The following is a 27,460-nucleotide window of genomic DNA, read 5'->3' on the forward strand; positions in this document are numbered from 1 at the left end:
AGGTAGAGGAAAATAAATTAATTAGATCTGTCATATTCCTCAAGGGAAAGAATTATACAAAAGAGCAATTACTTTGTAACCGCACCTTAGGAAGGCTAATTGACTGCAGAACTGTTTTCTCCATTCTTCACATTTTCTCTATTTTTAAATATGAGTTGATTGGGTTTTTGATATAAATGGTCTTTGGGAGAATTTAGTGAATGTTTAAACCAGGTGAAGCCTCTCAGGGATGTCAAAGCACATGTAGCTGGAGGCAATGTAATTTCTTCACACAGACTGGTATTTAGAGATTATCTTATCAGTGTAAAGTACAGAGGTTAAAAAACTGCTTCATTGCAGGGGACTCCAGTATCAGGAAGCAGTCTAGGCACCGGATCATCATTCAGCTGCCAGCCAACGGGGGCCGAGACTGCACAGATCCCCTCTATGAAGAGAAGGCCTGCGAGGCACCTCAAGTGTGCCAAAGCTACAGGTAGGGTTAGAGAAATGCGTCGTGAGGGAGGAGCTGAACAAATACGTCAACTCCACATCCTTTCCTAGGATGAGGAAAGGAAGTCAACACTGTTCCTTCCACAGGCTCAATTGAGTTGGGATGTTTATGGCTGTAGCTGCCATTCTTGTCTCTTCAGCAGAGCTGCTGTGCTACTGAAATGATGTACAAGGAGGCAAATATTTGTATAAATTTCCAAGGTGTGGTGTTAGCTCCAGTAGTTTGGGGAAATGTCTTACGTTGATATAACATATAAGAAATGCTGAAAAGTGATTAATAATTATGAAATATGTATACTTTAGGAAGCAATTCTTTTTCACTTAGAAGACTAGCCTAAGCATTACTCCCCTGCTCCAAAGAGCACCTGTTTGTAATCATAAATGCTCGCATTCTGGCTCAGGAAATGACATCTGTATCTCAATGATGCTAGTAAGATGGCTGTTCTGTTCATTTGTGATCACCTCAAATAAAATTATAGTTATCGAAGCTATATATCGTCTTGATAATTTGTTAGAGAAATTTTACCTCCTCATGATTAAGACAGAAATTATCTAAGAGAAATCTGACATATACATTTGCAGTCCTGAAAGCAAAGGAAGTATTATGGCATCAATTAATGAAAAGTGTAATCACAAAATAAATATTTAAGATGACATTGTCAAATTTGCCATCTTAATATATCAGTCTTTAATTCTGAGATGACAAATACTATAAGTGTATACTTACACCATGAACATTGACAACTACTGGTTCAAACTTATTTATTTTTGGAATTTGTTTTTGTAAAGCATATTATAATTACAGTTGCTGAGATACTCCTACAATGCTAACCAAAAGAGCACTATACAAAAGACTCATGACTTGAATACAGTTTCATAACCTGAATAAAATAAATATACATTATTTAAATGGCATGCATCACTTCTGGGGCCATCTGGTGCATTTGTTTGCAGTCCTAATCATTAAAAAGTCTAAATGTTCTCTGTAGAGTCCTATAGAACTTGACAATGATGTACTCTTGTCTTCACTGCCAGAGAAAGTACTCTTATATTTAATGTTACTTCTTCTAAAGCCTAGATGGGGATCTAAATTAAATTTAGATAGAACTGAGCATTGCTAAATAAATGTGTTTGCAGTGGTCAAAGTCATGTTTCCATGCTGCTGTGTCTCTGTGATTTGCTGGCATTTTTGCGTCTTCTCCACTGGGCTTCTGTTCCTGTCTTGTAGGTGGAAGACTCACAAATGGCGCAGATGCCAATTAGTCCCTTGGAGCGTGCAACAAGACAGCCCTGGAGCACAGGAAGGCTGTGGGCCTGGGCGACAGGCAAGAGGTGGGAGGCCCTATTCCACAGTTCGTTTCTCCAGCATCGCTAGTTTAACTCTTGTTTTGATGCATTTGCCACTTGGACACCATGCTTAGCTAACAGAGCAAAGCAGATATAAATCTGCTATGAGCCATTCCACAAAACATCAGGACATAGAAACTTGTCTTTTTAAATTGTTCCCATTGTTCTTTGGCATTAGCTCATAACTCTTGAATTTTTCTCTCATTTATGTCTGAAAGAAAGTCAGGCCAAGCTTTCAGTTATGACATAAATGGTACACTGAAGCTTTTTTGTTTGTTTGTTTGTTTGTTGTTAGATTACGGTATTCCACAGCATTTTGCATGCTACCTTAATAAGCAATAAGATTCTTACCTCCTTGCCTATATGCATTATATATGTGCATACATACAATGTAATAGAATTAGTTAACTTTTTCAGAAGTTCTCAGAATGACATCTCTTTCATTTTCATGGCTATCCACAATTCTGTTCATATTTAGTACTGATTTTTAAATGGCAGACTTATTTACTTAATTGCAATCTGCACCACTAAATAACATGGAATCTTGCAGAAATGGGTAATGAGAATGTTCAACCTTGCCATAATTATTTACTAGATATTATAGGGAATATAGAAACTAAAGTTTTGGAATATGTTGTTTCTTCCAGACATAGCAAATTCAGTCTTTAAAGAGCACATGATTATTTTTACTCATATTGACTTATATACAGCTCCTGCTGTGTATTTAAAATGTAGCATGATACATAATTGAATATGCAAGCAACTTTAATTTATAAAAAACATATTTTGCTCTCCCATGCGTAGTTACGTATTTCATGTTGATACAAAAATTTGAACATATAGAGCAGAATTCCAGTTTTTGCTGATTTGATCTGGGACTTCATTTTCTGTACAGTGAAAAAAACTGCCTTTTAAGAAAAAAATGCTTCTGTTTTGTTAAAAAAAAAAATCCCCTATTTTTATAATCTTCCTTTTAGAAGTCTTCATCTGGAACATAAAACTTAGTTTCCAAATAATCTTAAATTCCTAGTTGCAGTATTTTTTAGAATTTTATTTTATTTGCATAATTCTCATTATGTATCTCCCACCATCAACTTTGGTTAATTAAAACATAACTGTGACTCCCTTTACAGTTATAGAGACTTAAGTATATAGAACTGAAAGTCGTTCTCCTCCATTTCAAATCATTCTTTAAGAAATTGAGTGATATGAGATCTTCTTGTCATGCTCTGCTAACTCCTTCTTGAATCAGGCATTGATTTGCATATATTTTGGATTCTATATAGAGGTTATAATGAAAATGAGCATGAGTTTGGGAATCAGGAAACATAAGTTTTAGTCTCCGTTCTTTTACTAATACAGTGTGTCTTACTTATCCCTTCACCTTCTGGACCTCAATTTATTTAGATTAAAAAAAAGAGGGGTTTGGACCAAATGATATTTTGGGATTATTCAAATTTTCATAATAGATGCACAAACAATACCCAGAGATCAAAATGTGAAATAAAATTAGGTAAAGCAGATGAAATCCATATCTTTATAAAACACCACTGGAGGAAATACAAGATCAGTAGAAGCAGCACAAGTGTGAAAAACAGCCTCAGTTCCAGCCGATGAAGTATAAGCCACACAACCTTGTATGATTCATTTCCTCCCTTTAAGGCTAAGAACACAAAAGCCTTAGAGCAGTTGGCACATGTTGTCTTCATTAAATGTTAATTTCTTCCCTCTTCCTGTTTGTTCATAACCCAAGCGAATGTATGCATATGGGCCTTTTGGGTTTTGACCCACAATCTGTACAAAAACTATTCTTTTTGTGATTACCAGCAACCTTTGCATTTCCAAATCAGAAAACTGTTCATTCTTCATCCTGGGTGGCCACCTTGTAGTATTGAATGCTTGTTACTCACTCCCTCTGTGATAAAAGGGTCTTTAGCGTCTTCAGTGTGCGACTTTCTCCTATCTTTCTGATTGTTCCATTTTTGATTTCCTATTACTGGTGTCTCTTTTTCTGCCTCTACTTACATAGTGCTTCCTAATCTTGGCATATTTGTCAAACAACTTGCTGTACCTCAGCAATCTTATCCATTCTCAGGATATCTGGGAAGTGAAAGTTGCATTATAACAAGTGATATTTCATAAATATATTTAGAACAATCCCTTTAACTTCCATATGAAGACAGTCTTTTTCTTTGTTTCCTGAGTAGATGAAAGACTGATTTTTCGTACAGCTTATATTTCTATAGAAACATGAAATGGAGAGTCTTAAGAATGTAGAAGTATCTTTTACTAATTGCAAGAAGACAAAATTTTCTTCCTATGATGGTCGTGGCTGTTTTCAGAACTCCACATTATTAACCCGCCAAGTTCTTGCTATTTTCATCTTTGTCCTTACTTATGTGGTCAGAGACTTAAAAAAATGAACTTGTGCTATTTTTATGACAGAAATAATTATATAGTAAACATTAAATCAATCAACAAAGACTATAGAGAAGCTGCTCTCTGTCCCCACTAGCACATCAGAATTTCTCATTTCAATTACTCATTCCACTGTTTTTGCATTCAGAAGACTGTAGAAAAAGCTATAAATGTTAGGAAAGAATGAAGATCTTTAAACCAGAGAGCATATATTTTTTAGGGAAATTAGATCACTGTTAATGTCACCTAACAAGAATTAAAGACTGAAACTTATCAATTGCAAAGCCAATCATTTGAAGCTGAAGAGCTGAGGAAAGACTTAAAGTATGGGTTGGGACTTGACTTGTACCATAATATCAGAAGAAGTAGAGCGGATAAAAGAATACAAGATAAAATCAATTCTATAAGCTAAGTGTTTGAGGTAAGAAAAACAAAAACATTAAATGTGTTCACAGAAAAGTGGGTGGATTGAGCTCTGAAGATGTGATCTGGAGGCTGGGGTGATTTTGTGGAAGGCTATAAATGTCAAGATCAGTATTTTAGACCTTGTTCGATAAGTGGTATGAGCAAGGACCTGATGAAAGCAGTGTTTTATCTGTCAGCGTGTACAGAATAAATCAGAAAGATAAGACACATTGGCCTGAATGCCAGCTAGTATGCTGCTGTAGCAATGCAAGGTTGAAGTCATAGAAACAACAGTAATATGAAATAGGCAAAAATAAATAAATTGTGGACATACGATAGAGGGAAATATTTTTGGGACTTAGCAGACAATAGAAGAGAGATAAAAATAAAAGAGTCAAAGTTGATATGATTCTTTAACTCCAACATTTTTAGTTTAAGAATAGTTACATTGGTGAAAATTCTAGGTCTAAAAGTAGAGCTAATTTTGGAAAGTATATTTTATACATTTTGTATTTGAGGCCATGGTAGGGTTAGCCAAGTATAAATATCCAGGTATGCACTTGAAATGTAGAAATGTAGCTGTAGAGATAGCATAGGATGGCAGATGGAAATTTGGGTAACATTTCCATAGAGTGAATTGCTGAAGTTATAAAAAGGCTAAGATCTCTAAAATGTAACTTGTATTATATATATGAATAAAAGCGATTATACCTTATCATTAATAGATTTCTTTTTTCTCTAACAAGTTTGCATTTGTAGATTCTTTAAGCATTTCTTTTAAAGAATTTAACTTAAATGTTATTAACTTTAAATTATTGTGTCCTTGTACTCCCACTTGAATGATACCATGTAACTAAGACATGAGATAGCTAACTTTACCAATGTATGATTCTAGAGATAGAAATGTTTACTTCATGACTTTTATCAATCTATTTGTCCATACCAGGAGTCAGTAAACTATATGGCCTGTGAGCCAAATCCAGTCTGCAGCCTGTTTTTTGTAATTAGTTTTATCAGAACACAGCCACAGCCATTTTTTTACATCTTGCCTATGGCTGCTTTCATGATACAAGGCACAATTGAGTAGTTATGACGGACCATATGGCCTACAAAGCCAAAAATATTTACCATGTAGTATTTTACAGAAAAAAATTGCTGGCCCTTGATCTAAACCCGAAAGCCATGTAACCAATGATGTAGTCAGAACTTCTAATAATACTGAATAGTCATTACCCAATAGGATCAGAAAATCCCTGGAATTTATCTTGTCACTTGGGAAGATGTATACAAATTCAATTCAGCAATAGAAGAACTATTTTATAGTTATGAAAGTAGTAGATTTTAAAGACTGGGACAATAGTAAAATATCTACCTTTAAGGATGAAATTGCAGCATTCTTTTTGGGGGAGGTTAGGGATAAAATGTTGACTCTAAGAACTTTAGTAGTAAAAATTAAAATTAAAAAGGGGCTAAAGGTGAAACCAGAAAATACATGGGCTATGGAAGACAAGAGAGAAAAATATTCCAGGCTTCAAAATTCCCTTGTCTAGAACATGATAAATTATACTCAAAAGCTGGACATTCAGAGTTAGTTTACTAAGCACACATAGAAGAGAGAGAATGTGTGTGTCTCATATAATATATGCCATTCAGCACAAAACTTAAAAGTTCACCTATTATGATTCAGTTCTTCTCCAATGTCTGGAACCTTCCATATTGATAGAAAAATATAACACAAATTCCTTCTTATCACCTTACTAGCCATGCCTCCTAGGCCTGTACCTACTTTTAACCACCTGTTAACAATAAAATTAAGTGGCCTTTATAGACATACTTTCATTTTTACTCTTAATGCTATTAATAGCATAATTTTTCCAATTGGAGGAACCATCTGTGATGACATGTTTCAAAAGATTTGGGAAACAATTATGTTCCCAGAGCCTCTTTAAAAATTGTAAACTGTTAACTACTTATAATCTCAGCACTGACATTCACTCTAAAGCAAATTTGTGAGAATCATCCTTATTCAGAAATGAGTTAAAGCAACACAGGAATAAGAATATAGGTAGAGTCTCTTCTAATCAAGTAAATGCAGTCTTGATAAAATCTATATTTTATATATGTCAAAACTATATGAAAAGTTTTTCTGATCTATTATATTAGAACACAAAGTACTTTAAAAGAAAATTTATATATTCCTGAAAGTTCGAAAAGCACATAGGAATTTTTTATTTATGACCCAATTCCTTTACATTTAAAAGGAAAAGTGGTATAATGCTGAAGCAGAATTTTATATCAATTATCCCCAGAATCACCAGTAATTTTTGCCCAATCTTCTCTAAATTGGATTAGCTACTCTGCTACATAATGGGTATTTTCTTTAAGTTCATCAGGAGTTTCTGTAGAAACATTAGAAATCTTTTATAAAACAAATGCTTAAAATGTTGTGTTGAGAGTTTAATCAGGCTTCTTGGGCTTCTATAACAAAACACTATAGATCAAGTAGCTTAAACAAAAATTTATTTCCCACACTTCTGGTGCATGTGAAAGTCAAGGTGCCAGCCAATTTGGTTCTTGGCAAAGACCTATTTCCTGACTTGGAGACAGCCATCTTCTCACTGTGCCTTTACAGGGCAGAGAAGAAACAAGGCAGAGAGAGAAAGCACGGGGAGTGAGAGAGAGTGAGAGAGAGGAAGTGCACTCAGGTCTCATCAGAGAAGGGCATTAATCCCGTCATAGGAACCTCACACTCATGACCTCATCTTCAAATACCGCCATCACATTGGTGACTTCAACATGTGGATTTGAGGGAGACACAACTCAGTATATAGCAATAGTGCAGGATCCGTACTTTTAAATAAAATTCCTATCATCTTAGTGTACAGAGCTGTATGTTTGTTAATATTATGCTCTTTCAGAAAGCTGTGAAAACAGGTAACTTTTTTCTAAAAAGTTTTTTTTCTAAAAACCAATCCAAACTTTCTGAATATAATTCAATATAATACATTATCTCATAAATATTTATTGAATGCATGCTACATATTTTACATTGCCTTCATGGTACTAGGCCCAGCCTCTTGAGATATTAAAAATGTATAACAAATAGATTCAGTTAACTTAGTATGGTAGAAAATGTACTATAGGTATACATGACTTGGGTTACAAGTCATAATAATATATTAGTAGTGCATATACATAATAATCACTGAAGAATTGAAAAAAAAGTGATAACCACTGATAGGGCATAGTGAAAGAGAAACAGCATTTAAATATAGGATGACTCAAGCAAAAAGACAAGAAGTAAAATCTTTATGTTTAGGAACAGCTCATTGACCAGTTTGCCTAGGGTTCCTGTGAGTGAGTTAGAGGCAAGGGGCAAGGATAGTTTTGGGGTTTTTTTCTCATTAAAAAATGAGAAGTAGTGAAGGATTTTTACAAGGCTTTGGGTATTGAGAATGTTATATTCCAGGAAATTTTGTATAATGGCATAAGAACTAAAAAGAGGGAGGAAAAAGAGAAATTTTTAAAGAAGACATTGACATGATTTGGCAACTTTAAAACTTGAATTATTCTTAAATCTCATATGGAAATTTTAGAGGATCTTTGAAATAGGCATCTTCCCTATAAAATTGTCAATAAAAGAGAAATGCAAATAACATGAAATATGGCCATATTTCATTTTAACTTTTAAGTGAATAGACAGCTTATATTTTCTTCATACTATTCAAGTCACTAGTGTATAAACTTTGAATAGAACTATAAACTCCACTGTCTTTTCTCTCTGTTCATATTTATACAGTTCAGATGGTATTTAGAAGGCTAAATTATGGGTCAGCGGCTATATAATTGAAACCTAGCCATAATAACTATGGATAGAATTGCCATTAAATTTGCATTAGAAATATGTGACCATAATGTCAATTTTGGATGCTTTGTTTATTCTTTCCTTTACAATTGCCCTAAGAAGCAATGTCAATAACTACTTCTTCAATGTGTATCATTCCAGTGTTTATTACTTTGTGACATGTTTCTACCAAGAGTAGAATTTTTAAAAGTTGCAAAGATTCAAGGTAGACATATCACATAAATGACAGCAAATTTGCTCTTGCTCAATCTTCATGTTGATAATCATGCCAAGTGTACTTGCTGTAGATTAGATGGAACTAGAGTTAATATTTTCTAGGGTCTACCCTGTCTAGCCTAATCTAACAGCCCCTCTGTTTTCTTGCCTGCCAAGGAACATCTGCTGTAATGTCACTGGTCACTAAAATCTGACATCAGTCTCTTTAGATGGAAGCCAACATAATTTGGATGCATTCTTGAATCTAGACCACAAAAAAGAAAAATACTTCAGTAATATACCTCACATAGGAGAGGTCCTCCTGGCCCTAGGAGTCCTCACCCTGTGTCACTTATTGGTTTAAAAAGATTACAAAAGTAGAGTCCTTAAAAAGAAAAAGAAAGTTCTAATTCTCCCCTATTAAAAACTTAAATCTAAATGTGTAATGTGCAATATAATAATTTAACTATATTTTATGCTCTTATTTTTTGTGAACAAATATGCTTAAGTTACATGGTTTAATCTATGTTGATGGGCCTTGCTTCACCCTTTGCTGAAAACTCTGACCCACTTTGTTCTTTTTTTAAAGGTTACATTTTAGAGGCATTATTGAGAGGTTAGGCTCATAGTATCTGGGCCAATTTATCCTGGCAGGGCACGTTTGTCTGTTAATTGTCAAAAGAGAGTTCTGCAATAGAAAGAAAAAGAAGTGGAAAAAGAACTAGGTAGGAAAAAGAGAAGGAGCTTGTTTTAAAGAAATTTTATACAGACATAATTTTTAATCTCTTTTTTGGCCAATACATTTATTATTACCCAGGTTTTATACTCTTCAGTTATGTATACCGTTATTTAAAACTTCTAGAATTATTTATATTTTAAAATATTTAACCTCCTATGAATATTAGAATCCTCGTTAATTTGGGGTTTTGGGTTTCGTTTTATATCTCTCTGGGAGATCTGTCATAAAATGCTTATTAACATTTGCCATTTTTTAAATAGTAGCTCATAAAATAAGCTTGGCACCGTGCTGGGTCTGTGATTGTCCTTGGATGCTCCATGTATTGTGATGTAGTTAACCCTTCCCAGATCCCAACTGGGGATCTTAGCCAACCTCAGTCTCAGCTACTCCACTGGGAACTGATTATTATTTCCTAGTAAGTTCTCATCCTAGTATTCTCACATATATTATAAGCATCAGTGAGACTGGGGGATCATTGGTAATTATTTAGGATCAATAAAAAATGAAGGTACATTTCTTTCCATTGTGCCAGGGCTACACTCGCAAATTGTAATTAGGAACTATAATTTGGCAAACTTGTCAGTGAAAATCTCTTTTACACAGAGAAAGACCAGGATCATTATATCTACCTAGTAAACAACTGGAGCCCTCTTGGATTATTTATAGGTTTGATCTTATTTCTAAGCACAATTAGGTCTCTTGGTAACTAGCTCACACTCACATTAAGCTTTTTCTTCTTCATTTCTACATGATTCATTCTCGCTATTGCCATTTTTTTCATAAAACCATAGGAAAAAATCACTCATCTAATTACTCAATGAGCTGATCATGTTCTGTCTCTAATGCTACCAAGACACTAGTGTAGTGGTATAAACCTTCTTAATACTGTTCAGTTTAATAAATAAGGTCACACAGCTCTTTGAACCATTTGCTACATATAATCCAACAGCTTTCACTGCACTTAGGCATTGATCCTATTCTGTTTCCTGTAATGAACTTGTATGTGCTCATTTTGGGTCAGGCAATTTATTTCATTCTGATTATTCAAACAAAATGAGTGCATGGCCTTACACACTGAAGGGTAATTCACTGAGCAATAGAACACCTTCTTCTTGTGAAACCTGAATAATAAGGAAATTTCATTCCTCTTCAAAAATGAAGATGAGCAATTACACTCAGAATTCCATTTGATCTGCCTCAGAGCTGCATCAGTAGCCTTCCATTTATGCATTCATGTATGCATAACACAGATATCCATGTCCTCTTAGCTCAGCCAGTGTTATCTATTCCCTTTTAGTCCACGAACCTTTATTATTTTTCTCTTTAAAACATAGCTTGAAACTCAATTTACGTGAAAACATTCTAGAATTAACTTTACTTATTCAACTTACTAATCTTTTTAATTTAAACTTATGGGAAGTTTCAAAGATACACAAAAGTAGAGGGATTAATATAATGAGTACTAGCAATGTAGTCATCATTTACTCAGCTTCAGCAGTTTTTAACATGTTGCTATTCTTGGTCGTCTGTCCATACACTTAAAAAGAATTTTACTGGAGTATTTTAAAGCAACTTCCAAGTAAGATATATATCATCCATAAATACTTGAGCATTTTTAACATAACAACAGCATTATTATTACATAAAACAAAATTAGCAATTCTTTCAAACTATCTAATATTTTTACCTAATAATTTTTCTCCATTGTCTCAAAAATGTTTATGCATAGTTTGTTCAAACTGAGGTTCCAAAAGGTCTCCACGTTGCATTTGGTTTGTGTATTTCTTAGATCACTTTTAATATAACAACAGTTACAGCTCCCTTTTTCATAGCATGTATTTGTTGAAGAAACTTCTCTTATTTATCTTTACAGCATTTTCCCAATATTGATGGGTTAAGCTTGTTTAACTTGATTCATATGTAACCCACAAATCAGTCATATTGATTCTTCCCATGCTTTCAGCCTGCCAGGAGCAGCCTGTCCTATATCACTTAAATAAAAATTGCTGTGCTTTATATAAATACAATAAATAAATGAAGTAAATGGATATAATCAACAGAGTTAAATATGGAATTTTACTTTAAAATAATCATTTTGATTTTTGCTGATCTCACTGAGAAGCTTTCATGGTGAATTATCTGTAGGGTAACATGACTTTTTCCCATTTTGCTAACAATGCTTCAGCTCAAAGGAGAACTTGTGTAATCATTAGATATGACATATACATGCTTCACCTGTAAATACAGATACAATTGTCTGGGTATATGTAGTTTTCTGGTGTGCTAAGAAACTGTGCTCTTAGTATGATCCATCTTTTCTACTGTTCAAATCACCCTGTTTTCAGTGTTTTAGAAATGATTTTTAAGATCTATAAAGTTGAGAGACCAGATGGTTTCCTTTCCAAACATTTATATTTTCCCCGCCCTAGTGTCAGGAAGTTCGTTTCAGATTGCATTTCTGTGTTTGAATTGTGTTTCCTCTAAGTCAGAGTACAAACAAGTTGAGATGTAGGATAAATTTTCAGTATATTGTACAGATTGTGCTGTTGCTACTTGTTTGGATAACATTGTATGAGTAATTTATTCCAAAAGTACACTGTCTAAAATCTCAGATAAGGGGTGAAAAGTGCAGAGTGAGAATAGCTATGGGAATTTTACAAAATTTTTTTCTTTTCAACTAGCTAGAGTACTTAAAATTTTATTTAGCGCAGGTATATGGGGAAAAGGGATTCCAGTTTATGTGAATAGTATAGATCTACACAAAATAAATTGTTTCTGGAATTGTATTGGTAGTAGTGTTATTTTATTTTGTTTTTCTTTTTGGTGTCACATAACAGGATAATGGTTGGAGCAATTCTGAAACAAAATTTGTAAGAAAGACCCTTAAGAGAGAACCTAAGTCAGTTTCATCTAATTTCTCAAAAGATTTATACTGAAGTCTGTTTCAAAGAGCTAAATGGAATGAGTAGGTAAAAGTAGTCTCATTTCAAATAACCCAAATTTAGTTTGGTAATTTTTAATTTTCTTTTAGTTACAAACAGTGAAACCCTCTTCACAGCTTACGATTCTCATATGATCAGATGTCTTATTTTCCAGATATATCATTCTTGAGGCTCTTTCATGTCCTGATTAGTAAAAAGTTTAATATCTTTCTCTTTATCAACTTTCTAGCATCCTTGGGGCAACTTTGCCCATGAACCATTGGCACTTACTAAGTTTAGAGTATCTAAAAGGGTCAATCCTGCTTCCAAATGGCAGGTGTAGAAAGAACTTCAAAATCATAGCAGCTCATTTATACCCTGCATCGTGAGGATTTCTCCTACACTGTGTTACAGATGATGTTCTTCTAAACTATATGGATGTTCTTTTTTATCTATTTCCTGTACAAATTTCTATCATGCCCTTCCTTTGATCTCCAAGCTTAGAGCTCTTTTAGTTCATACAATGTTCAGCCATTGTTTCTCAAAGCTTGGCATAGTACCAGGCTGATTAGGTACCAAAGGATTTTCTATCTTAGCCATATATGTTTGCCAAAACCCTTCCTGTACCTCGAATACTCAAGCTAGTGGGTCTCAAACTTGAATCTGCATAAGGATCACCTGAGCATATTGAAAAAAATGCATATTCCTGACCCCATAGCAGATATCTCATTATCTGGATTGGTCCAGATTATGGAACTCTTTTTGGGTCCAGGGATCTTCATGTTTAATAGCATTCTAGGTGTTTCTGATGCAGGTGAAAATATATTACCTACTAGAGCAGTAGTTCTCATATAGCTTGGATAATTAAATCATCAGAAAGCTTAAAAAGTATCCTAAATCCCAGGACCCCAACCTCAACCAGGGAAATCAGAGCGTTAGAGTTTAGTAAGGGCATAGGTATTTTCCAAAGGTTATCCAGGGGATCATAATCTGCAGCCAGACATGAGAACCACCATCTTAGACTGCTGCAATAAAGAGAGTACTAGATGTGTCCTCCCTCAGGGGGGTAGATTCTCTTTGAGACACTTAATGTTTTTTATTTTTTTCTGTCATCTAACCTTCATCAAGGCCAACACTGTTCACCCTACCGGGATTTTCATATTTTTAAAAATTTAGGGGCCCCTGTTCTTTTCTTACAAACTGGCCCTTCCAAAGTCAAGTCATGTGTACTAAATGAAAAGCACATCTAAAGCTAAGAAATAGGGAAGTGCATCCACAATTGAACAATTTAGAAGGGCCTTTTATGTTAGACCTGAAGCAGTTGCATTAAGTTGTGTTCAACTACACAGAGAAAATCTTGCCCTGCTAAAATTGCCAGTTATGTCCATTTACACACTCTATTACAAAGCCCTGCACTCCTAGGCAATAAGTTTTAGTACATAGATCCAGACTGTGTTGTCTAACCTGAGGCCCTCTATGCCCTCACTGTAATTTAAGGTCAAAAACGTCAGGCTCCTTCACCTTGATTTCATGGTGATGGAATCTGAACAGGGCAGAGATCAGCGGCAGTTTCAGCCTAGACAATAAACCTGAAAAAGCCATGTAAATCCATCTGAATGAGGCCATTTAAGATAATTCAATGAAGACAACTTTAGGACCAAGGTTTAAAGGTTTCATCTGCTTCCTCAATTAATAAGTGAGTTGTTTTTAAAACCAATGGGAAGGAAATGGCGTAGGGAGAAAGTGAGCTTTAAACATACTCGCTCTTTTTCTTTAAGACTTGTTACCATAAAGCACTCGTATATATATATGTTCAATAGGTAAAAATATTATTTCTTATTTTAAGTCAGTAGAACAATATAAGAGAAATAATTTCTATGAATTTAAACTTTGATTTTTTTAATTTATATGTAATTTTAGAACTACAAATTTTAACATAATAAATGAAGATTATTGAACATTTTTAAGTGCAAGGTTGATGTTTGTGCATGTGAAGAACTTGTAGAAAGAGGAGATGGAGGACTTTGACATTGCCTATCCATTAATGATTCCAACCCTTCCTAATAAACTTGAAATGTAATACAATGAACATACTTCCCATGCCAATGCAGTTTCAAGATAAGTTCTATAAGCACACCTTCCTGACTCCAAACTCCAACCTACCAACCAGCTTTCTGCAACTAAAACACTTCTATATAGGAATTCTAGGGTGTCCACTGATATAAAACAATATTAGATATACCTAGCATCTTCCAGTCCCTCTCCAAACACCCTATGCTCAACATAAGCTATTATCAGAACCCATGTATGATTTGTCTTACATTCTTACACATTTATTTCTAAATATAACCTACATGTAACATGAATTGAAACCCTGAATACATATAATTAAAACGTAAATGCTAAGTGTGCATATGTGTCCACTTTTCTGTGCCACAAAAATCACTCAGCGTTATGTGTTATTTAAAAAAATAACCAATTTAATGGCTACTGTGATTATTAGAAACACTCCTGTAAGATTTCTACTGTAAGTAAGGAATTACGGGAGGCTTTCTCTGACTGCTTAACCAAACATTATGTTAGCTTCTAAATTATAGAGTAATTAGACGTTTGAATTTGTTGTAACAGCTTTATGCTTTTCTTTTAGCCATTACTTGTCGCAAGCAAGATGGAGGACAGGCTGGAATCCATGAGTGCCTACAGTATGCAGGCCCTGTGCCAGCCCTTACCCAGTCCTGCCAGATCCCCTGCCAGGATGACTGTCAATTGACCGGCTGGTCCAAGTTTTCTTCATGCAATGGAGACTGTGGTGCAGTTAGGACCAGAAAGCGCACTCTTGTTGGTAAGAATAATTGGGATGCCAAAGCCAGTACACGTCGAAGTAGAGGAACACAATACAAGTCAGACAGAGAGTTCTGACAATGTGTTTGAAAAATAATATACCAATGGATTTAGATGTATATTTTAAATTCAGTTGGTAGTGATAAAAGCATTATGTACTTTTAGTAAAAAGAGAAGGAAGCCTTGAAAATTGAACTCTGACTCCCTATATAATATGCAGTGGATTATTTTCTGGTGTAGACATGATCTTTTAGTGGACTGCCTACAGACTGTAAAGTGCTTGGAGCAAAGTTTTTGGGGAACAAGAAAAAAAGTTGCTACTTTATTAACCCATTCTCACTGTCAGAGCTTCAGATTATCCTTTCTCACCTAGAAGGGGGAACATAGCATTAATTCTGTATCTGAAAATTGTATTTTAAACCATAGTAATGACTAAAAGCATGAATATAATGAGCAAGATTAGAAGCCATCATTCTGAACTAAAGCTTGGTGCATTTGAAATATTGCCAATGGCAAAAGCACCTAAAAATATTGGTGCTAGTAGACTATTCAGAATTTAAGTTAAAAAATGAACCACCTATATAATGAAGACTGTCGAAAACTATATAACACAGCCTATGAAGGTGAGAGGTAAATATATGTACTTATCTGTAGTATAATTAAAAGTATGTGAAAAAGAGTGTTCTGAAAAAATAATACAAATTTTACTATGCAAAGCACCCAATACCAACAAGAGCCTATGTAGAAAACACAATGGAATGAGAAAATAGCATTGATTTATAGGCTACTGTTAAATATGGTTAAAAATGAAGAAAAAGAAATTAGGAAAGCAGAAAATTTAGGGATGTGTGAAATTAATGATGGTATTTTCCAACTTAAATTGTCTGATTGTTTCTCTTCCACAGGAAAAAGTAAAAAGAAGGAAAAATGTAAAAATTCCCATTTGTATCCCCTGATTGAGACTCAGTATTGTCCTTGTGACAAATATAATGCACAGCCTGTGGGGAACTGGTCAGACTGTATTTTACCAGAGGGAAAAGTGGAAGTGTTGCTGGGAATGAAAGTACAAGGAGACATCAAGGAATGCGGACAAGGATATCGTTACCAAGCAATGGCATGCTATGATCAAAATGGCAGGCTTGTGGAAACATCTAGATGTAACAGCCATGGTAATTCAATCTTTATTGTTATATATTTGCTATCTTCGGGAGTGTGGAGGGAAAATGCACATGCATCATAGTGGAATGGAAGTGAAGTGAAGGTTTACAGAAGTATATTCTAAATTAAACTCTGAAGCACCACACTGTACATGTATCATTTATATGTAACAGGACGTTCAAAGGCATTGCCTCATTGTCCAGAAGTTGGCAACTTAAGTCCCAAAGATAATGACAGGAAGCCTAATGGGGCCCAAATCTTACAAAGGGTAGGCAAGACTGGTGTGAGAACGGTCCCCCAGAGCTTATCAAGAGCCTGTACATTAAACACACCCAATAATCCCCAACAAGTCTTTGCACAGGAAGGGAGTAAGAAGGAAATAAGATTTGAATCAGTTTGAGATTTAAACAGACTTTTAACAGCTAAACTGGCAAGATTTGCAATATGCACAAAATGTCATTAAGCAGCAGAGAAGATGACAACTAGTAACTGGTGAAAACTCAAATGTTTATTCTCTATTGAATTTAGACTGACACACACACACACACACAAAACAAACAAACAACAAAAAAAGAAAAATGTGCATACTCCTAGGAAACTGTGCCGACTTTTATTTTCTAAACCAAAAAAGAAAGTAAAAATGCAGTGATTATAATTGTGTTGCCAAAAGGTTGTGAATGGTGCCATCTTTGACCAGAATATATTTAATCTTAATATAGGCAGTATTAAGCAATTTTCTCTGGTATTCTTTTATTTTAATACATTTGTCTTTTTATAATGGAATGAAAGAAGTTTACAGTGGGGCAGCCTGCAACATAAATATCACATACTTGCAACACCAGATGATGATCTCTTACTTACTTGATAGAAGTGGCCAAGAAAGGATGAGTTAAATTGCTAGGAACATGATACATGGCAGTTATCCCGCAACCTTGCTGAAATATTAATAAATCCTGCTATTGGAATGGTGCTGCTCCAGTTTTATTATATGGTTCAGAAAACAACGCTAATAAAAACCATCTCATATTTATAAACCATCAAGGTGTCATGGTGACATATTTATTGAAATCTCTTAAACATCTCCCTACAAAGAAGTTTCATTTTTTATATATATATATAGTTTCATTATATATACACATATATAGTTTCATTATATATATACATATATAGTTTCATTATATACATATATAGTTTCATTATATATATACATATATAGTTTCATTATATGCATACATATATAGTTTCATTATACAGCATTTTATATATATATAAAATAGTTATATATAATGATAGTTTTATATATATAGTTTATATATAGTTTATATATATAGTTTCATTATATATATAGTTTATATACATATATATATACACACACACGCACACACACACAGCAGAAAACTGTGCCCCCTCTCTTTTTTTTGTTTTACTTTAAGTTCTGGGATACATGTACAGAATGTGCAGGTTTGCAACATAGGTATACACGTGCCATGGTGGTTTGCTGCACCCATCAACCCGTCATCTACATTAGGTATTTCTCCTAATGCTATCCCTCCCCTGCCCCCATCCCCTGACAGACCCTAGTGTGTGATGTTCCCCTCCCTGTGCCCATGTGTTCTTATTGTTCAACCTTCACCTTTGAGTGAGAACATGCAGAGTTTGGTTTTCTGTTCTTGTGTTAGTTTGCTGGGCATGACGGTTTCCAGCTTCATCCATTTTATGGTGTATATGTGCCACATTTTCTTTATCCAGTACATCATTGATGAGCATTTGGGTTGGTTCCAAGTCTTTGCTATTGTGAGCAGTGCCACAGTAAACATATGTGTGCATGTATCTTTATAGTAGAATGATTTATAATCCTTCGGGTATATACCCAGTAATGGGATTGCTGGGTCCAATGGTATTTCTGGTTCCAGATCCTTGAGGAATTGCCACACTGTCTTCCATAATGGTTGAACTAATTTACACTCCCACCAACAGTGTAAACACATTCCTATTTCTCCACATCCTTGCCAGCATCTGTTGTTTCCTGACTTTTTAATGATCGCCATTCTAACTGGTGTGAGGTGGTGTCTCACTGTGGTTTTGATTTGCATTTCTCTAATGACCAGTGATGATGAGCTTTTTTTCATATATTTGTTAGCCACATAAATGTCATCTTTTGAGAACTGCCTGTTCATATCCTTTGCCCACTTTTGGATGGGGTTTTTTCTTGTAAATTTGTTTAAGTTCTTCCCACAAAGAAGTTTCTAAAACTCTTGTCCTTTTGTTGTTACCTTATCACATAGATTCTATTGTATTGAAGTCTAGTGATATGCAAAGAAATGATAAATGTTTGAGGTGATGGGTCATCTCAGCTATCCTGATTTGATCATTACAGGAGTATGTATGTACTCTGTAATATCACAGGTACCCCATAAATATGTATAATATTACCATCTTAACTATCTTTAAGTGTATTGTTCAGTAGTGTTAAGTACATTCACGTTGTTGGGCAATCAATCTCCAGATCCTTTTTATTAAAAAATAAATTTTATTGTGTATATTTAAGGTAAAAACAAAAAAAGTCTAATGATGTGAACTCCAAAGACTCCACAATATTGAAGCTCTACATATATAAGTATGTTTCAGGTTAATATGCATGCATTGCTGAGTTGAAGATTATTACATGCCTTGAGAACAATAACTATAAAAGTAAAGGGAACTTAATATTTATAATCGGTGTACTTTGAGAAACATCTCAAAGAGTAATTGAATATTTTATTCTCTATATCAAATAACACAAGTGTTATAAATTAGATACCAAGAAAAATGTAAATTCCCTTTCTACTTTGAGGTGATAATGTAGAAAACCATTAGCCATTAAAATATAAAATTGAAGATCACTTTAAAAGTGTGTTTATTTTGGAATGCAGCACATAAGCGTTTGCTCACATTTTAGCTTGTTATGCATAGTGAATCACTAAAATAATTGTTTAACATTACCTGTGAACTTCCAGAATAACATTTATATTTTCTCACTCTTGCCTTGATTTGTTAATTAGATGCATGAGAGCATCAGCAAGCCACTTCAGTCAATCTTATATTTAGAAAAATCTTTTAAAATATTCTGTGACTCTCACAGAAATGTTTGATCACTTCAAAAAAGTAAAAGAACAAAAATAATTGAAATTGGCCAAAGGCAGTATACATTTTTTATTTTAGTATTGTCAACTCACAGCATGAAGAATGCAGTACTGTATTCTAGAGAAAGGCACTTATAGAAAAATGATGAATCCATGATGACATTGACTTCATGGGGATTCCGAAAGGATCTCAGAAAGATCCTTAATGAAGTGAATGGTTCTAGCTTAGTTCTTCTGCATGTCCCGCATCATTCCTATCTCAATCTGGTATCTGATGGAATGTCCAATTGATATTTTAGTGTTTACTAACATAATTACTCAAAGTAAATTCTTGAGAAATTGAGTCTCCAATGCCTGATTGCTTTGGGAATTCCTGCTTTCCTTAAATATGTTCTGCAAATTCTGGTGTTTGTGGAATGTTATGACTTTGCCACTCTATCCCAGTCATCCCCTAATTATAATCTCTACGACAACTGCTCTCTTCCAGCCAAATCAGCTTTCTAGATGGATGGTTATTAAGTGGCTCTGGAGAAAAAAGTATCTTCCTGCTTTCAGTTTAAAGACAAAATTGATCCCCATGTGTGTGCAGTGCAATGACAATAATCCCCTATTCGATAGTGTCCTTGGGGTATTTCTGTTTAATCATTGTTGTCTATCTGTGGATCATATTACCAGTTATTATATTCATAAACCAGTTTGACTTTCACCGGCTTAATTATATTATTTTAGACTGTTTCCCACTAGGTCACTTTTTTTTTAAGTTTCTTAAACTTGAGGCAGAATTCTGTTATTTTTGAACTTGCGTGTAATAATAGGCTCTGTGCTGAAAAGTGATATAACTGCATTGCCAAAATCAGATATTACAGTATACTTTGGGAGCCACATAAAAGTTCATCCATCCTGATGCATGTATTAAATATAGTAACTGCACAAATGATGTTATATAAACATTTATGGTATGTCTGCAGTAAAAATATAATACAAATTTTGTATATTTACTCTTGGTATGAAATCTTGGAAGGTGTCAGTATAGCAACAATTTTTTTTAGCAGTTTTTTATGCTTTTTTTAAAATTATACTTTAAGTTCTGGGAAACGTGCAGAAAGTACAGGTTTGTTACACAGGTATACATATGCCATGGTGGTTTGCTGCACCCATCAACCTATCGTCTACATTAGGTATTTCTTCTAATGCTTTCCCTCCCTAGCCCCCCACCCCTGCCGACAGGCCCCAGCGTGTGATGTTCCCCCTCCCTTCTGTCCATGTGTTCTCATTGTTCAACTCCCACTTATGAGTGAGTACATGCGGCGTTTGGTTTTCTGTTCCTGTGTTAGTTTGCTGAGGATGATGCTTTCATCAACCAATATCTTAGAGGAATCTTGTGATGAATAAAAAATGTGTAATTTGATTTTCGAGTGATTTAAAATTGTTGCTATCCTCTCAAGGAAATAAGAGAGGATAGCAACAACTTGATAATTAATTTATTAGAAATTTATTGAGAGCCTAACCACACAGTACTAGGTACTTCTCAAGTTAATCATCTTCAAAATGTTACAAAACAAAGGGCAGAATATCTGGAACTTTTTTATTATATCATTTAATCTCCATATTTTAAACAATCTTAGAGGTAGCCCACCTTATGCAAGGTACATGTATACAAGATTTCTATTTAAATGGAAAGGGTGGAATGGTATTGTGCCACCCCTCAGCTTGATCCAGTGCTCCCAAATCCCTTTATCCTGCTTTACATTTTACATTTCTAAAGGGTGTATCATCTTATAACATACCATATAATTTACTTACTTATTATGTTTCTTGTTTATTCTTTATCTCCCATTCAAGAATAGACATTGATGAGGATATCTTAGACTATTTTATTCACTGGTGTATCCTAAGTACCTAGAACAGTAGGTGCTCCACAAAATTTGTAGAATAAATGGATGAATAAAAAGCTGGAGAGAATGATTTTTTTCCAGATAAAGAGTTACAACCTACTGGAGTTGCAGTGGTTTCTATAGTTTGGGGTGACTGTGGCAATTTCTTAAAATAAGACAGTAATGAATTTTGCTGCATCCATTGACTTTTTCATTCACTAAAGAGTTATCTGTTGCATGCAATGTTGTTTGATAGCATTTTACCCATCATTGAACTTCTTTCAAAACTGGAGTATATCCTCTCAAACCCTACTACTGCTTTGTCAACTACATTTATGTAATATTCTAAATCCTTTGTTGTCATTTCAACAATTGTCACAGCATCTTCACCTGGAGCAGATTCCATCTTAAGAAACACTTTCTTTGCTCACCCATGAGAAGCAATTCCTCATCTCTTCAAGTTTTATCATGAGATTGCAGCAATCCAGTCACATCCTCAGACTCCTCTTCTAATTCTAGTTCTCTTGCTGTTTCTACCACATCTGCAATTACTTTCTCCACTGAAGTCTTGAACCCCCTCAAAGTCATACATGAGAACCAACTTCATTCAAACTCCTGTTAAGGTAGATATTATGACCTCCTTCCATGAATCATGAATGTTCTTAATGGCATCTAGGTTGGTGAATCCTTTCCAGAGGTTTTCAATATACTTTGCCTGGATCCATTGGAGGAATAACTATGGCAAGTATAGTCTTACAAAATGAATTTCTTAAATAATAAGACTTGTAAGTCAAAATTACTCTTTGGCCCATGTGCTGCAGAATAGATATTGTGTTAGCAGGCATGCAAACAACATTCATCTCCTTGTACATCTCCATCAGAGCTCTTAGATGACTACATGCATTGTCAATAAGCACTAATATTTTGAAATAAATCTTTTTTTCTGAGCAGTAGGTCTCAGCAGTGGGCTTAAAATATTCAGTAAACCATGCTATAAACAGATGCAGTATCATCCAGGCTTTGTTGTTTCATTATTGAGCACAAGCAGAGTAGATTTAGCTTGATTCTTAAGGGCTCTAGTATTTTCAGAATGGTAAATGGGCATTGGCTTCAACTTAAAGTCACCAACTGCATTAACACCTAACAAAAGAGTCAACCTGTCCCTTGAAACTTTGAAACCAGCCATTGACTTTTCCTCTCTAGCTATGAAAATCCTAGATGTTGTTTTCTTCCAACAGAAGGCTGTTTCATCTGCATTGAAAAATCGGTTGCTTAGTGTAGTCATCTTAATCTATTACCTTAGCTAGATATTTGAGATAACTTGCTGCAGCTTCTATGTCAGCACTTGCTGCTTTACTTTGCGCTTTTATGTTATAGACAGCTTCTTTCCTTAAATCCAAACCAACCTCTTCTAGCTTGCAACGTGTTTTATGTAGCTTCCTCACCTTGCTCAGCCTGCATAGAGCTGAAGATAGGCTCTTGCTCAATTAGGCTTTGGTTTAAGGGAATGTTCTGACTGGTTTGGTATTCTATCTAGACCACTAAAACTTTCTGCACACAACACTAACACTCTAGTACTTTCTTATTATTTGTGTGTTCACTGGAGTAGTACTTTCAATTTCCTTCAAGAAGTTTTTCTTTGCATTCGCAACTTGGCACCCCCAAACAATTACAATAGTAACAACAAAGATCACTGATTACAGAGCATAACAGACATAATAATAATGAAAAAGTTTGAAATATTGCAAGGATTACCAAAATGTGACACAGAGACACAAAGTGAACACATGCTGTTGGGAAAAATGGCACCGATAGATTTGCTCAATGCAAGATTGTCATAAAGCTTCAATTTGTAAAAAATGCACGATCTGCAAAGCAAAATAAAGCAAAGCCCAATAAAATAAGGTATACCTGTAAAACATTCTAATATACTTACATTGTTTCTTTATCAAGTTTTATTACTCTATGTAACGCGTTGAGTATTAAGTCTTAATGGAAAATTGGTGCTGAACACTATTAAAAAATCAAAGCCCAATTCAGATTTGTCCTTTGAAAATAGTCATATTTTTGCTGAAGGAATTCCATATTAATTGAACTTTAATTAACAAAATGATTCCACATTTTACAGCTCAATAGTTTTTATTGTTTTACTCTAAGGCTTTTTGTGCTTGAAGAAAATTATTAAAATTGCAGAGAACATAAATCAATATATCAGCCAAAATATTAAAATATATCTGTCAAAATATTAAGGAAGAAAAAAGTCTTTTTCAGTTCATCTAGAGAAATAAGAGAGTTGTAGGTTTATTTACTGCTGGATTGTCAAACAAAATACAATATTATATTTAAGTGCCGGGCACACTTTTCTTTGTGCTCTAAGAATCATGATCCAATGGCTCTAAAATTACCAGGCCTTGGTACTGCCATATGGACATCATACTGGCATTCAGAAAGCTAACATACAGTTTTTGTAGGCCACTTTAATTGTGTTCATTTGTCTTCCAATTGTAGTAACAGTTAAATAGTTCAGAATAGTTTGTCTAATGCCTTATTAATATAAAATATCTCTTTAACATTAATTTTTAAATACAGTGATTTGTATTGACTTTTCCATGTTTTCTCTCTTTGCCTAGTATGCTTGTGAATGATATTACAGAGGACTTTCTGGACATTAATGAATAGCTTAAGCAATTGCTTTTTTGCAAGCATCTGTAGGATTCAAAGTGTGCTTTGCTAGCACCCAAAGTTTCTCTTTAAAAATTTGCTTTCATACCAGTTTGCACTATAGCACTAATTATTAAAATAAAAAGAAGGCTCTACAAATATTACAAAGGAGGAAAAACCTTTTAATAGAATATCTTTACATTATAAATATGTGTGTGCAGTATTTATATCGTTTTGTGGAAACATTTAACATTATTGCCTAATAGCCTAAGCAGTCTACTGCTTATTCCACCAGCCTCTCACAGTTCTGACAGAGATGATTCCAAAGCAGGTGTCATGTTTTAATGACCATTGCTAGCTACTGCAAAGAAGTAACTGTAAATATGAAACACTGTTGTATCACTCCGGGCTCCAGTACACATGTCTCAGCTGTGGGATTCTTTTCTACTAACATTTGTAGGAAAAGGAAAGAATCATCAAAAAAAAAACTTGGAAAAGGAATACATCGTGGATGAATTTTAAAAATTATAATACCCAATTTACAAATAGACTTTAGTTTAAGAGTTTGTGCTTTTAAGTTGTAATATGGAACTCAAGATAAAACTGATAAATATAATCATGAATATGGGTAGAGAATAACCCACCTGACCACTCAACCATAAAGTAACTGAAATGTATTACTTTTTGTAATAGAATTCTACCAAAGATTATATAGGTTCACTATTAGAGGTTAATTAGAAACAAAATTGAATGAGAAATTTTTCCTTATCATAGTGGATACTCGTATTTGAGGAAGAACATGTTTAATTAAACCAGGCAGAAAAAGCAATAAACAGAGTCTTGTAAACAAGCCGAAATGGAGTCCTAATTTCTCCAAAGAGCTTTTCCACTTGGTAGAATTTATTTAATGTCTAATTCATTTCAGATTTTCAGTGTCTCATTTGATAGCATAGGTAGAGCTAGTATTGCTTTTGCAGTTATCATTCACAACTGGAATCTTTTCTTCCTTTCAAATGTAAAAGAAAGGCAGGGGGTGAGGGACAGACTTTTCCTGAGGTAACTAGTTGCAAGTTTAAAGAGTCAAGGAAAGAAGGAAAGAGCATCTAAGGATACTTGGGCACAAAGAGAAAGCAATTGCCTAGGGTCGAATTTAAATAAGGTGTGGAGATCAGCACTAAGCTCACACAGGCTCCCTGAGGGAGCACAGAGGAGGTGATGAGGGAGAGACGGGCTGGAGATTTTCCTGCAGCTGCCATTCATGTCAGGTGTGATGGAAGAGCATCTGCCACTATCATTTAGTTCTGTCTGTTCATGTCCCGACACCTCAACTCATCTACTACTTCATATCATGGTTTTCAAACTGGGTTTCCCAGAGCCCTTCAGGCCAGGCTGTCAAACATAGCCTCCAATAGATCCTGTGTCCTTATTTGGCTTTCCTTCAGTTTTTTAGGAATAAAGTGTTCCATTGCTTAAAATAAATTTAACTGCCAAGAACAATTCATTATTTGCAACAACCAAAAAAGAAAAATTAGAATTTTGCCTTTATCAGCAATTTCTGCCACTATAGGAAATTTTAGGTAATCTGGATATAAAACAAAATTGACTCTCCTTTGATCTTTTAAATAGACATTTTAAAAAACAGGAAATTTATCCAAATAACACTTTCCCCTCCCTTTGTTGAAATTAATTTATTGCTAGTTTATCCATGTTTGACCTTTGACCTGTAAAATATAAAATAATGTAGGAAGAAGAAACTTTCTTAAGCTTTTGGTATTTTTGTTTGGCTGCTTGGTTTTGCATTTTCTTCTATATCTGGAAATGGAAATTTAAAAAAAACCTACTTTAAAAAATCTTAAATTCTGAATGGTTCAAAACATTAATTCAATTTTAAAGCATTCCAATTATAATCTATTTAGATCTATTTCTCTAGTCCAGTGGGATGCTATGTGAAAAAGTCAGTAATTATGGGAATGCAGTATCTGAGTCATTCTCTTAGAGAGTCATAGTTTTTATTACCTAAAAGGGAAAGTCCAGAGTAAATAGACCTGTATAACCTAGTTTAATGCAGCAGTTTTTCCATTTACCACAGACTGCTTTTTGTTAAAATTATGTTTAATACTTATTAGAATCCAATAAACTAGTGTTTAAAGATCATCCTTTGCAAATACTTTCATGGCAATATTAGATTTTAATTGATTGAAAGAACAGTGCATTGCACTGGATCAAGTTAAAAATAAATCATTCTAACAAGCTTCAAAATTAATATATCTTCCATTACTTCATCTTCACAATTTGAACACTCTATCAAATATGTTTGTATTCCTGACAAAGCCCTATTACTAAAGTGAGGTTTTTAAACTCTGCGTCTGGTTTTCAATATCATGTTAGTTAAAATTATAAATGTTAAATATGAGGAGAAAGTCAATAAATGCCTTAATATGTGTAATCATTCCCAAGGTTTGTTATTATGGTTGAATAAGTAAAATGTAAACACAGGTTCTTACATATATAAGAAGTTTATTTTCTTTTTTAACAATATATATGTTTGAAAGTGCAATATAATTCTGACACTAACTACCTGGAGTTAGGCCAAACTTCACAGGTTAAGGGCCCAGTACTCCACAAGACTCCTCTCACTTCAGATATCAGCTGCAAATTTGGGAATCTCCAAGCCAACCTTAATTCTCACAAGCTGGCTGCAAATTTCTGACTTCCCAGTACTGTCCCAGGCTCAATAATTCACTAGAACAGCTGACAGAACTTGGAAAAGCACTATATTTACCACTGTAGTTTTATAATAGCTAAAGGATATAAATCAGAACCAGCTCAAAAAGACAGGTAGCTGAGGTGAGGGGGCATCTGAAACATGAAGCATCCATAATCTCTCTTTAGTGGAGGCAGGAGGCATCTTTCTCTTAGCACACTGATGTGCATTTCCAAACAGAAAGCTCACCTGAGCTTTGGTATCCAGAGTTTTTATTCAGGTTTCATTATATAGGCATGACTGAAGAATCATTGGCCATGTGGTTAAATGCAATCTCTCCCATCTTAGAGGTGGTCAGATAACATGTAGCTCAAAGCTCCAACTCTCTAATCAGATGATTGGTCTCTCCGGTGTGACCAGCCCCTTCCTGAGATGTCCTTATAGCATAAAATCATAAGTAGTCTGAGGAGCCCACCATGAATAACATAGATAGTTCTATCACTAGTGAAATTTCAGGGCCGAGAGACCTGCCTTTCAGGAATCAGGGACAAGGGCCAGGCAAATTCCTTATTATACAAGAGAAGCCTTTAGAGTTTGCTGTAAGAAACGCCCTTGGTAATTAACTTATACATAGATATCACTCAATGAATCTGAAAAAGCATGGTCATTGAGTAAACGCCCAGTATTAAAATAACAACAATAATAAAACCTCACAGCCATT

At 34.4% G+C, this 27,460-nt stretch overlaps 1 protein-coding gene across 1 annotated transcript in view; it reads left to right on the forward strand.

Moving 5' to 3' along the window:
- Positions 1–27,460, forward strand: part of THSD7A (thrombospondin type 1 domain containing 7A) — a 481,161-nt gene that overhangs the window by 391,226 nt on the left and 62,475 nt on the right. Inside the window, exons 10-13 of the mRNA XM_002818197.5 lie at positions 340–472; positions 1,718–1,821; positions 15,027–15,221; positions 16,126–16,389. Of these exons, the coding sequence (XP_002818243.3) occupies positions 340–472; positions 1,718–1,821; positions 15,027–15,221; positions 16,126–16,389 (696 nt within the window). The remainder of the gene's footprint in view (positions 1–339; positions 473–1,717; positions 1,822–15,026; positions 15,222–16,125; positions 16,390–27,460) is intronic.

Source organism: Pongo abelii, chromosome 6, assembly GCF_028885655.2.
Source record: "Pongo abelii isolate AG06213 chromosome 6, NHGRI_mPonAbe1-v2.0_pri, whole genome shotgun sequence".
In the NCBI taxonomy this organism is placed as follows: domain Eukaryota; kingdom Metazoa; phylum Chordata; class Mammalia; order Primates; family Hominidae; genus Pongo; species Pongo abelii.